The sequence below is a fragment of the Pleurodeles waltl genome, chromosome 6 (genome assembly GCF_031143425.1).
Source record: "Pleurodeles waltl isolate 20211129_DDA chromosome 6, aPleWal1.hap1.20221129, whole genome shotgun sequence".
In the NCBI taxonomy this organism is placed as follows: Eukaryota; Metazoa; Chordata; class Amphibia; order Caudata; family Salamandridae; genus Pleurodeles; species Pleurodeles waltl.
Genome location: NC_090445.1, coordinates 571,067,192 through 571,081,637, shown reverse-complemented (window position 1 = coordinate 571,081,637; position 14,446 = coordinate 571,067,192). Strand labels below are relative to the sequence as shown.

Below are 14,446 nucleotides of genomic sequence, written 5' to 3'. Positions count from 1 at the left end.
CTGCAAAGAACAACGTGAGACATGCAGGTCACAGATTTGCATTTTAAGTGGTCATCTAAGTGGTTTACCTGCAATGAACCTCACTGTCAGCCGCAAATCACCACTTACAATAGGCTCAGTGGGTTATGAACCAGCATCAAAGAGCTGTAAAACCTACTGTTTTTTTCCGCAATCTTTTGTTATCCCAAGTTTCAGTTAGCTGGACACCAGAATATGCCATGCCAATAATGATATTTTAGAGTGCAACTTAACTAGGGCAGTTACATTCACCTCCCCCAAAAATTTCACTGTGGAAGACACTGGCTACGATTGAGTGGATTGCTCTTTCCAAGATGGTGGTCCTCCCTCACCTCCATTACTATTTTTACATTTTGCCCTTAGTCCAATATTTTTTATGATTATTTCAACTGCTGGGCAAACTTAATTAGCACACAGGTAGAAGAAAAGTGGTGCTTGCTAAACTTCGACTTCCCAACAAAGGTAAGCAGACTGGGCACCATTCCATCTATCCCACACTTTGAACTCTTAATATTTTGCTGCTTAGTTCCATTAACTGAGTAGATGATTTCTGGCTTCTCTCGCTCTTGCCCTTTTTCTCTAGCTCTCTCTCAGAGACTGCCTCTCAGTCCCACCCTACCGCTCAAAGACCTGAACACCCTCTTGATTGTTAGTGCCCAGCATTATCAGCATGAACCCAAACTTCTATGAGTGACTCTGTAACGTTCTTCATGTGCCTTTAATCTTACAAATCAGATTCCATTGGCCCGGTCAATCCCTCTTCGGGTCTCCCGACCTCTAGTGGCCACTTAAATTCTAGCCACCTTCGAACTTGGAGCAAATAGATTATAGTGCCCATAGGTGGCCTCCATGACGATGAACACTGGCTCTCCTCCGAGGAACTTACTGACAAATTCGACCTCCAGATGGGCACGTTTCTTCACTACAACACTGTACGTCATGCCCTCCAAGTGGCATGACCCACTTTGACCCCTGGAATCACACTCGCTTGTTCAAACCCTATACACCATGAGCCAAGGCCGTCGACATCTTGCTAGGCTCCGTTCCACAGAACCCTATTACCCCTTGCCCCACTACACTCACCCCTTAGAGAGGTAGATGAAAGGATGATGTATGCAGAGCACTCCGTGACAAGGAGCGGATGCAGGTCCTTAAGCTTCCACTTAGCATATGCTGTAGTGCGAAATTCAAGTTGATACAACGTTGTACACCGCACAGAGCGTATCTTTCATTTGCTCTAGTCAAAATTTCTCCCGTGCACCTGGATCTAGCCATTGATACTCTGCCAAGGTTGCAGATTTCCTCCACATGCTCTGGTCATGTCCCATTCGTTATGCCCTTCTGGACCTACAAACTAAACATCCTATTTACTATCACAGTTAAACCAATCGTGCAAGACTGATCCTTAGCAGCACCGATAATTCATTAGCGTTCCACAAAGACAACGCAGCTACAAGATAAGTGAATGTAGCCCTCATACTAGCTAAGCAAACAAGTACATTCCAATGGAAGTCCCCAGCCCCATCCTCTCTGTCTGCTTGATCTCGTTATCTCCTCAAATGGGTTGCTACGAAGGGCTCTGTGCTGCATAGGAAAGAGGCTAGAGGGCTCCAGAAGCATCCCCTTGAAACCGATTGAGACACACTTCTTGAGCGCTTAACAACTACCTTAACCTATATTACACTTACCACAAATCAACTTCATTTCATGTATATAGGTAACTGTTCAAACTATTGGCTCTCTACCCTCTACCCTCAACCTGACCACTTAACGCTCTGCCAGCATCCCCAATGGTTCATATTGTGAGAGGGCATTACTGTCTAAATAGACTCGTTCCCTCTCTAGCACAGCCCATACTCTATTCCCCTCCCCTTGTCTTCCCCTAATTTAATCTCCAGTTGATGCATCAAAAATCCCATGCAAGAACACCTAACTTTATAACATGCTCACTATCTGAGGTAGCAGTTTCTCAAAGTTATTTGTTGTGACAATTTATTGTATCGACTAATTTAAGGATGTTACCAAGGTAATTAATGGGCACACTCTTGATTGCGAGTATTTCTTATGAGTACCAATGTTTAAATATAACTAAACGCAACTAAATCTTGGTAAAAAAAAAAAAAAAACACACAAATTGTTATCATGAAGACTGATTTAACTTACAATCTTAGTGTGTGTGCATATCACTTATATGCAGAGTTTGGAAAACTCAAATCTGCCTTCACATCATAGTTCAGCTCAAGCATATGTTAAGTGACAAGTCGAATCTCTGTTTCCTCAACAACAGTGGCATTAAGGTGTTGAGCTCCAACAAGCTCCATTCAGGATGAGAGACGACCAAAAGTAGTATCTGTGCCTCTTCAGATGATACATATGTGCAGGGAGTCAGCAGGAAATGAAAGTAGGAGACCTCACAGTCGTCTCTGCAGATTGCTGTTCTTAACACTAAGCACTGCAGATTGCTGTTCTGAACAGATAGGCAAAGCGCAGGTGCCGCCGTGTATCCCACTGTAAACTAATTGCAACAGAAGAAAGCCAGCACATTTCACTGAGGCCAGACCGGATCTAGTTCAAGAATAGCTCCTAGAACCAATAGACCCCTCGCCCCTCTTTTCCAAAGTTAAAAACTCTAAACAAAAAATACCCAGTTTCTCCTTCTCTGCACTTATACACAGGGTCAATGGAATTATGTGATTCTGTGTTTTCTACATTGTTATGGATTTGCCACGTTGTCCCTCATCTGTTTAACCAACAAAAAAAAATTCTAGCTCAAACTGATCAAAATTTATTAAAATGCAATAACAATTGTTGCCGCGACAAAAGTCAATTGGTCACCAATTCGATTGCTTAATATGCGTGTTAATTGAACCGTTATACAGATAACGTGTCTAGAAAAAGACAAAATAATGAAGCAATTGTCAGATTGTGTCACATTACACCATATAATTTGCATTTTCTTGCCACATGTTTAGTCAACCCTGTCACATGATTTAATCCTCCCTGTCAAATAATTCGAGTGGCCCTGCCTATACAACAGGACCATGTTCACACCACTTATCACCGTATACCTTTCCACTTCCACCAATACATGACATGTAATACTCACCACAACTAAGTGCTCATCAATATCGCCTCCCACATTATCTGTCAACCCCCCCCCACCCCACCAATTTAAGAATTTATTTCCGGTGTCCAGCACCCCTAAAATGAGTTCTTTAGTTTTCCACTTCCAGAATACAACACAAAGATTACGGTCCCATACTTCTTCCTGAAACCACCCACCAACACACTGACAATTTCTCGTCGGTGTCTCCCTCGCCATCCAAAAAACAAAACTCTCAGTCTCTTCTAACCTCTCCACTGCCCTATTTCCCAAGCTAGGCCCGCATCGCTTCTTCTCTCTCTCACCTCCCGGGCAGCTTGGCGCTCCGCTTCCAAAACTGCCTGCTGCTGTCGGCTGCCATATTGCGGAGCCCGGGCCGGCACCTACGGGAACCCCGTTACTGCCCCCCACTTTCACCGGTTCCTCCTCACCCACAGGACCCGGGCTCCAGCGCCTCCATCCTGGATCCGGACGTCAGAAAACAAGCCATTGGCTGCTACGCTTGGAACAGCCTTTCTCAACCAATCCAAACGCGCGATAGTGTAAGGTCAAAGCACATCTCTGACGTCGTGGCTTGGCAGGTGAAAGGAACTGTTCCTGTGTCTGACAAACGCAAATGAACCAAAATAATCCAATCGCCCGTAGAGTCACAGGCAAACTCCCCCGTCATACTGTTAACTAAGCGGCGTAACGGCATAAACACCTCACCCAGCCATCAATTCTGAGGGGGATGAAAGGCTACGGAACCAGTAACAGTCAAGAACCTGCGGTCAACTTTTTACTCTTACTCTTTACACTCTTTTTCGCTCATGAGCTTTGTAGTGAGGTTGGTTTCCGTTTACAGACCTATTAATAAGTAGAGCTGGGCGAGTCAAGAAATCTACTGGGAAAGCTTAGCCTTGGACAGAGCCGACCCTTGCTCGGACAGGACTTTGGGCGGATAGAAATTTGGTGTCTTCTCTGCTGCCGGTGAATGATACGAGGTAGCAAGGGCCCATTTTGTGTTCGCAAGTCAGTCACAAGGTGATTACATTAAAGCAGTGACTGACCTGTGAACACAAACAACTCCATAACTATTCTGATACATTCACAACTTGGCTCCATTTCGCTGCTGCCATATTATTGGTGTGGTGGATAGGGTTGTCCTTGTATGACAGCAGGGGCTAGGAGGGAAATAGGGAACAAAAGGGGATAATAGGGTGTAAAATGGTATCTGCATCGATTTAAAAAATGATTACAAGCAGCTTAATGGAATCATTGGAGACAGTGAGAGGAATGCTGTTGTGTTAAGACGCGGCGTAGTCGATTTCAGTTCTTTTCTCCTAAACGAAGATTTATTGATGTTGTAGTCAAAGATGTACACAACCTGCAGAAGTTCTTTGTGTTTCTTTTATTTCAAGAAGCATCAATAATAAAGGCTCACCGACAGCGTCTGATCAGCAAAGCCTCCTCTCCCAACTGACTTCGATCTCCCCACACAGAATTAACATTCTACATTCTATTCTACATTCTATATTCTATAGCTATCTATCTAGTATTACAACATCTCTTTTTTTCCCCAAACAAAACAAAAACAAAAAAATAATAATAATAGATAAGTAATGATAATAAATTACTACATCATATAAACATTAATACATTTCAAATTCAGAATACTTATTTGGAACTTGTCTTTTCCTTTTAGTTCTCAAATTAACATCAGTTACATCAGTTAATTCATTCTCTGTAACTCTCTGTGCCATTTCTAAATTATGCATTTCATTGTCACAAATACTACTATTACTTCTACTATTGTTTCCATCAATTCTGCAATTGGATTTTCCCTCCATTCCATCACTGGTTAAATCTCCAAAATCATAATAATCCCTATTTTCCAAATGAACATCAACTCTGTTTCCTACATTTTTCAAAATGCTCTCTTGATGTGGTTTTAACAAGATCACTGCATTTTTACTCCACCAACCCTTATCTTTCAAAAGAACAGAACCATTAGATACTTTCAAAACTTGCACTGGAGCAGAGTATACCGACTCCCCTTTATGTACTTTATAGGGTTTTCTTACAAGAACCCAATCACCTACGTTGAATACTCCAGATCTCACTCTATTTATTTTATCATAATAATGTTTAGTTTTTACTTGTTTGTCGATAATTTTTTGTTTAACTTGAAGTTCATTATCATCCACAATTTTGACCATATTACCATTATTCACAACCTTGCCAAATTTAGGAGTGAGTAAAGTTTTCTCCTTCCTACCTCTCATCAAAAGGAAAGGTGAAAATCCAGTTGTAGAATTCGTAGTACAATTATACCCATACACTTTCTCTCGTAAAAATTAATATACATCTAATTTAGATGCTAATGCTAATTGAATACCTTCTTTCATAAATCTATTCATGCGTTCTACTTGACCATTCGATGAAGGATTGTAAAGAGGACTTTTTTCTTGTCGAATACCATGACATTCCAAAAATTCACACATTTTCTGTGAAGTTAATTGTGTACCATTGTCCGATACTAAAATTCTGGGTAAACCTTCAATTGCAAATATTTTTCTTAAAAATTCAACAACCGTTTCAGTACTAACATTACTTAAAAATTCCCACTGAATCCATTTAGAGTAATAATCTGTGATGACAATTAAGTAACGCATATCTGATTCAAGTAAAGTAAATGGTCCTGAAATATCTATAGCTATTTTCTCCCATGGTGCATCAGGTATCAAAACAGGTTGTAATTCCTTTTTGCTCAGTTTCCAATGTTTGTCAGATCTAATACACTCCACACAGTTATCTAGATACATATTAACATCATTGTCAAGCCCAGGCCACCAATAATATGATCTTAAAGCTTTCTTTGTAAGACTAGTGCCAGGATGTCCTTTATGGGCCAATTCAATCAACCTTTTCTTTAAAGCTTGTGGTGGAACATACAAATCATGTCTCATTAAAATTCCACGTTCAATACTCAATTCATCAGCTACTTGTGAAAAATTCTTTAATACGTTACCTACATTTCTGCTAGGAGTCCACCCTTCAGTGACATATTTCATTACTTGTTGTAATACTGAATCACTTTCAGAAGCTTTGCACCACTCCTCAGCAGAAATCACACCATCACAATGTTCTACAACATCCATATATGCCACTATACATTCATCATCCACATTTTTTTTGTGATCATCATCTTCCAAAGGTAACCTGGATAGACAATCAGCACGTCTATTCAGACCACCAGAAATGTGTTTTATCACAAAGTTATATTCTTGTAACTTAGATAATAATCTGATCAACCTAGAAGATGCCTTCGTATTACTCCTCCCATCCATCATGTATACCAATGGTTTATGATCAGTTACTAACTCAAACTCATTGCCCCAAAGATATGTCTTCAATTTCTCCACGGCCCAAACGCAAGCCAATGCCTCTCTTTCGATGGTACTGTAAAAACATTCTGATTTCCGAAGCATTCTAGAAACAAAAGCTACTGTAACTTCCTTTCCAGACACTACCTGAGTAAACACAGCTCCTATACCTGTTGCACTAGCATCAACAGTGATTCTGTTGCGTCCTTTCGTATCATAAGGTTGCAAAGCTGGTGCTTTCAATATGGCATTTGTTACATTTATAAATGCAGTTTCTTGCTCATGTGACCATTCAAATTTTACTTTCTTTCTTAGCAGTTTTCTAAGAGGTTCAACTATGCCAGCATAATCCATAATGAACCTAGAATAGTACTCACTTAACCCAAGAAAAGATTTTAGAGTTTCCTTATCCCTAGGTCTGGGAACTTCACGAATTGCTTTAAGTAAATCCTCCTTTGGATTTATACCATCAGCCGATAAAGTGTGTCCCAAATACTCTATTTCTGTACAAAAGAACTTACATTTCGATCTACTCACTGTCATCTCTCTTTCTCTTAAAATACTTAACACTTTATTCAAAATGACATTGTGTTCAGAAGATGTTTTCGCATGCACCAAAATATCATCCTGAAATTTCTCAATACCATCCATATCTTGAAAAAGAAAATCCATCAGCTTTTGAAATACACTAGTGGCTGAAGCAAGTCCAAAAGGTAAGCGTACATATCTGTACGCTCCAAATGGTGTTACGAAAGTGGTATAATCTTTTGATGATTCACACAATTTGACTTGATGATATGCTGACTTAAGGTCAATCAACGAAAAATATCTTGAACCATTAGTAGCTGCTAGAATTTCTTGTATCCTGGGCAATGGGTGACAATCTACTACAATATTCCTGTTCAAGGATCTCAAGTCAGCACATAACCGTATATCACCAGTTTTCTTTTTTGTAACAATAATAGCCGACACCCACTCAGAAGAATCTGTGCGTTCAATCACACCTTCATCACACAATTTCTTTAATAAATCTTTTAACTCCTTTCTAACAGACAGTGGAACAGGACGGACTTTATGAATGACAGGTGTAGCTGTTGCTTTCAACTTAATTTTATGTTCAAATCCCTTCACACATCCAATATGATTCGCAAAAACATCCTGATTATCAGTCAACACCTTTTCAAGAGTCAAATACATATCAGTATCCTCAATGCTATTGACATCTGAACATGGTATATCACCTAGAATGATTGGATTAGTTGATCCTGGTTTCAAAATTATTCCCAGTCTACCCAAATCCTGCCAACCAACGATGTTCCTGCCATTTTCAGCAACATATATCTTATTATCGATGCTGCGACTTTTAAATTTCAAAGTGTCACAAAAATATCCCACTATGTTAATATCAAACTCTCCAAACGCCTTTGGGTTTACATCACTCTTTTCTAATTTCAAGTTTTTCCAAACTTTCTCAAATTTGTCCTTATCTAATATAGTAATAGGAGAACCAGAATCTGCCATGACCTCCAATTCTTTCCCTCCAATACTAACACAACCAAGTGGTGCTTTATATCTGTTCATCATTTTCCTACAACCATCATCTTCTACAGTTAGGACAATATTTGCACACATTTCTTCATCAAAATTATCAACTGTATTAATTCTAATTTGATTGCCCTCTTTTGTACTTCTACATACAACAGCAAAATGACCGACTTTTTTACATTTAATACATTTTTTTCCTAACGCTGGACATTTGGGATTATTACCCAAATGTGATTTTGACCCACATCTGTAACATTGTATACTTTTCCTTCCGTAGTACTTGCTATCTTTGTCTTTAGTGTCTTTAGTTTTTTGATCCTGTACCATATATACATCTGTATTAGAAACATCTACAGATGTTAAAGCTTTAGTGGACAGTAGCGATCTCTCAATTCCTTTGGCTATGTCAACAACCTCTTGTAATGTTGGATTTCTGCATGCCAACAACCTTTCTTGTATTTTTTTTGAATAACATTGAAAAACAAATTGATCTCGAATATAGGTATCAGTCATCTCATTAAATTCGCATGAAGAAGCTAAGACTCTCAAAGAAGCGATGTACTCCTCTACGCTTTCATTCTCCATTTGCTTCCGTTTGAAGAAACTGTGCCTCTCCACCATTACATTGGGCTCCTCTGTGAATTGTTTTTCCATACGTTTAACTGCTTCCTCATACTCGTTCAATGGAATAAATTGTCCAGGAGGCAATTCATACTCCTGTAGATTGTCAAAGATTTCTTGACCTGTATTGCCTAATAGGCCAAACATCAATGCTTTTTTTCGTTCTGGATCAATTTTTTTTCCATCAATAGCCACCAAGTAATTTTCAAATGCTCTATGCCAATTTCTCCATTTCATTACAGGTTTGCCAGGATTATTTAAAAACAACGCAGGTTGGTTAATAAAATTATTATGAGCCATAGTTTATTTATTCCTTAAAATATTTATTAATATATATATATATATATTTTTTTTTTTATGTATTCCACAGTGTCCAAAACGTTCTTCAAGAATCTGAAACTCTCCTGCAAACTTAAAATGGCTACTGTATACTCCTTGGTCAATTGAAAGCAATGTATATCCAAATCGACATACAAAATGGCCGCCGTTGATGAGTACTTTTATTAGGAATTTGCCCTTGTTTCACTCAATTTGCCCAATCCAAAATGGCTGTTGTTTATGTCACCGTGTTATATTTGTTTTCATTGGAGATTGGGCACAATACAATTACACAAACAGTACTCCAGCATGACTAGCAACCGTTGCTAGGAAACTAGTACACTTCGTTAATGAGTGCTTGAAGCGGCGATAAATTAATAAGGAAAGAGGAAATTTCCAAATCCCACGGCTACAGTACCTTTTTGAAAAGCAGTGAGTACTTTGAAGATAAAAACGCCAAAACTTTCCTCCACCGGATCCACAATATAGAATATTCGATGAGCCTAAACAACACTCGTCGCCAAATTGTTGTAGTCAAAGATGTACACAACTTGCAGAAGTTCTTTGTGTTTCTTTTATTTCAAGAAGCATCAATAATAAAGGCTCACCGACAGCGTCTGATCAGCAAAGCCTCCTCTCCCAACTGACTTCGATCTCTCCACACAGAATTCAACATTCTATTCTACATTCTACATTCTATAGCTATCTATTCTATCTATCTAGTATTACAACAATTGAGTGTACAAAACGTAGTGAGAAGCAAGTACAATCCGAGGAAAAGGGGCACAGAGTCCCGACGTGAGCAGCCATCCGTTAGCCTCGTATGGAATCCCAAGACATCACCTTACTATGTCAAAGGATTCCACAGGACACACCGGCATTCCAATCCACGTCATTACACTTCTCCCCCCTTTTTACAAAAATTAGAATGCAATAATACAGAGTTATAAAAAGAAACATGCTCATATGACCAAAGTTACTAGAACTAACATGGAAAACAAAGTTTGTATTCAACATAATAACTAACTAAACAAATCATTTTTTTTTTTTTTTTAAGGCAAAACATAGTCCTGAAACTTTGTGGGCCTATGGCACTCTCTCATACTCTTTCTTCTGTCAACTTTTAATTTATCAACAGGAACACCATCCCCCACTTGTTTAGATGATTTGTGACTACCAAAACCATTGCCACCAGCTTGATCAGAAGACTTGTGACCATACTCCTCACTCTCCGCACTTCTCCTTCGAACACTGGGATCTAAAGCTAGCCGTGTGATACACCACCATCTACCATCTGTCAGTCTTGCGGCATTTCCGCGTACCTATTGAATTTGTTGAGGTTCTTTGAACTTCGACATACCTTTCCTAACTACTATGGGATCCTTTATGGAATCACCAACCTGCAGACTATTATTTTTTCCTTGTATCCCACTCAGCCTTTTCTTTCCCACAACATCAGAATTGTCTCTTGCAACATGCCAAGCCTCCTTCAAGTTACTTTCTTCATGAAATAACTCAATCATCCAAAAAGGACATAATTCTGTCGTCGCGATCCTGCCCCTCATTAGTTCAAAAGGACTTTTACCAGTGGCAATATGAGGTGTAGTTCGATAAGACCAGACCAGTTCCTTAATAGCTTGTTCTACCAACATGTTGCTCCTAAGAGCAGCTTGGATACATTCTGCAAGTACACGATTAAAACGTTCCACAACGCCATTGCTCTGGGGATGATACAATGGAGTTCTTATGTGTTTAATTCCACATTTGCTTAAAAAATGACCCTTCTCCATGGATTCAAATTGAACCCGATTATCCGTCATGATCTGTTCAGGGAAACCTTCACAACTGAAAACATCCTTCAAGCATTTAATGACACTTTGTGTAGTTGGAAACCTTACAGGTAGGACCTCAGCCCATCTTGAAAGATGATCCATCACAATGAAATACTTCATATCAGGTGGTAACATGTGATAGGGACCTAGAAAATCCAGACCAATTTTCTGCCAAGCTCTAGCTGGCGACGGAACAAAAGAATCCCCCACTCCCTGAGTAATTAGTACTTTGTTACTCATGCAGCACCTAGAGCAGTTTCACACAAATTCCTCAATTTCTTTGTCCATCCTAGGCCACCAAAAGTCCGATCTCAACTTTCTTTTGGTAATGGTGGAACCCAGATGTCCAGTATGTGCTTTAACTATCAAAGCTCTTCTAAAGCACTCAGGAGGAATGAGTTTATCACCTCTAATAAGTTTGTCACCTTCAATGGATAACTCATCTGACACCTTCCAGAAAGGTTGTAACTCAGATGGCAAACTCTTCTCTCTTGGCCAACCAGCCTTAACAAAATGCATTACATCACACAAGAAACTATCCTTTTGTAATGACTCAATCCAAGTCCCTTCATCCAAGATTTTATCCAATTCAGCAAAGCATGCTATAAAACACTCCTCAATTTCAGTCTTCTACTCTAGTTCGTCATCCTCTCTGATAGGTAAGCGAGATAAACAGTCTGCTCTACTATTTTTCCCACCAGGGATATACTCAACCGAAAAATTGAATTCCAACAGTTTAGCTGATAATCTAGCTATACGAGCAGTAGCGCGTTTCAATTTTCTTCCTGATAAAATCTCTACCAAAGGACGATGATCAGTTTTTAAGACAAAATGTCTACCCCAGAGATATTAAAATCACACTACCAGAGAGTTGTGAGGGAGATTAGCAAAATATATTTTGTGGGAAACGTCCCATACTAGCTCCCTCGTTTGAAAGACTAGTTACCACAATAAAGTATGGGGTTCACCAATAATGTAGAGCTCTGTACACGGGAGACTGTCCGTGGGCTCCTGGACCCCTTTGGGTTCAGAGAATGCATGGTGTGGGTGCTATGACAAGTGAAGGTGGGGGGGGAGGGGGATTTCCTTCCTTTTACGGACTAGGTGGTCTCACACACTATATAGTGTCATGCTTCATCATTTGACCACCTAGCCCCACCCAGGTAGGATAGTACCACCTGGGCGGACTCAACCTCGCCGTTAAAAGAATGGGAGAGAGTGTGTAAATAAAATTTATCTGGAGATAATGGGATCCAGCTAAGCTAAGGGGATATAAAAGCACCTATGCAGTTGCCTGTGTGTGATCTACACTTTAATAGTGGTAACTGCTGGTGCGACTAAAAACGGGGCGGGACACCACGGTGAGAACAAGGACTCACTGGGTCACCTCACTAAAAGTTGGCCGACATGCTTCTGCCCACTGCTGGGAACCGTGAGAGGTCTCGGGGCATTCTTCAGGGCCTAGGATCCCTAACCATCATGCAAAGTGCAGATAGGTAAGCCTCCCCTCAAGAGAAGGGGGGAAAAAAACAATTGTAATGTATTGATAGAGAGGGCCTACCTTAGGCAAGGAACTACTTCGCGGAGGCCCTAATCAATGAGGCAACTAGCCTCAGATTCCAGGAGGGGGAGTGTCTCCTTATAGTCACACTTACATCAAAGGAGGCGCTCGCTGTACGCCTATCCCGTCCCCTCGCTGGACCGCTTGACCTCAAACTACCTCGCGGAGGCCCTAATCAATGAGGCAACTAGCCTCAGATTCCAGGAGGGGAAGTGTCTCCTTATAGTCACACTTACATCAAAGGAGGCGCTCGCTGTGCGCCTATCCGACCCCTCGCTGGACCGCTTGACCTCGTTCTTTTCTCATAAACGAAGATTTATTGAGTATATAAAACGTAGTGAGAAAGCAAGTACAATCCGAAGAAAAGGGGAACATAGTCCCGATGTGAGCAGCCGTCCGTTAGCCTCATATGGAATCCCAAGACATCACCTTACTATGTCAAAGGATTCCACACAACACACCGGCATTCCAATCCACGTCATTACATGTTGTTTGCAGGAACACGCTGCAGATACCTCTGTGCTCCCCTCTGAACACTGGGGGCCTGAGCTGAGCTCGCCCATGCTGAATACCGGCCCCAGTGATGCTTAACATGTAAGTCGTACAACAAACCTGATGTAAAACAACTACTGGCAAGCAAATGGGTCTCGCTTTTGGAACCACCTTGATTTTCATCTCGGTGTTGCTGAGGCTATACAGTGTCAAAATGCTGTGCAGTATCGTCCCAAAAATTAAAATAAATTAAAACAGTGGCACCATAACACGACTGCCATTCCACCGATGCGTTCTTGGGTGATGATCAGTGCACAAGTCCTAAAAAAGAAATGGGGGGACTAACCCAGTTAGGCAGTATGCAAGTAGCGTCATGGAGTGTGACATTGTGCGTGGCATCACAGCCCATAACATCACAGGAAGTGGCATCACAAGAAGTGACATCAGATCCTAAGACTTCACACATCTGTTTAGCAGGTCTATCAAGAGTACATTTGAGCATATTACAATATTTTCACAAATTAGATTTTTCATTTGGATGTGCCAAAAAAGTGATGCAGTCTGGACGTAAAATCGGGGCCTCTGCTTATACATTTATTTTTTGTAACCCTGCCGCAAAGAAATTGGCAACAAGGAGACATGTGGCAGTAAATCTGTTCTGCTTAGTTGGTTGCAAAGTCTGCTTTAAAAAAATATCTTATGGGGTTAAAGACACCTGCTGCAGAGATCTTTGTGTGTCAGGTAAACCTTATACATAGGGACTGAACAAAGTCAAAAGTGTGCCTCTTTTAACTACAGGTGAAGTAATAAGATTGTGTGCCTTTGTTTCCCCTCCATTACATTTTGGTGTGAGGTCCCAGATAGCTCTGAGCCAGGATACTCCCAACAAAAGGAGCCTGGTGTCCCCTCAACTTCGGCCTTTGTTTTGGGTCCGTCTGGAACCTGATAAACCAGAACCCTGATGGACAACGGTGAAACAGTCGCCCTCATCCTCCTCGACCTCTCGGCTGCCTTCGACACCGTCTGTCACCGCACCCTAATCACCCGCCTCCGCTCCACCGGGATCCAAGGCCAGGCCCTGGACTGGATCGCCTCCTTCCTCTCTAACCGATCCCAAAGAGTCTACCTCCCTCCGTTTCGCTCAGACCCCACCAAGATCATCTGCGGCGTACCTCAAGGGTCATCGCTCAGCCCGACACTCTTCAATGTCTACATGAGCCCCCTCGCCGACATCGTACGCAAGCACAACATCATCATCACCTCCTACACCGACAACACCCAACTTATACTCTCCCTCACCAAGGACCCCGCCAGCGCCAAGACCAACCTACAAGAGGGCATGAAGGACGTCGCAGATTGGATGAGGCTCAGCCGCCTAAAGCTGAACTCTGACAAAACGGAAGTCCTCATCCTCGGCAACACCCCGTCCGCTTGGGACGACTCCTGGTGGCCCACGGCCCTCGGCACCGCACCGACCCCCGCAGACCACGCCCGCAACCTCGGCTTCATCTTGGACCCTCTTCTCACCATGACCAAGCAAGTCAACGCCGTGTCCTCCGCCTGCTTCCTCACCCTCCGCATGCTCCGCAAG

The 14,446-nt window shown here is 41.4% G+C and overlaps 1 protein-coding gene across 1 annotated transcript in view; it reads right to left on the bottom strand.

The window, feature by feature from the left end:
• TBC1D22B (TBC1 domain family member 22B) overlaps nucleotides 1–3,611 on the bottom strand; it is a 370,468-nt gene extending 366,857 nt beyond the window's left edge. Inside the window, exon 1 of the mRNA XM_069238752.1 lies at nucleotides 3,427–3,611. Coding sequence (XP_069094853.1) covers nucleotides 3,427–3,482 — 56 coding nt within the window. The 5' untranslated portion in view covers nucleotides 3,483–3,611. The remainder of the gene's footprint in view (nucleotides 1–3,426) is intronic.
• Between the last annotated feature and the right edge of the window lie 10,835 nt (nucleotides 3,612–14,446).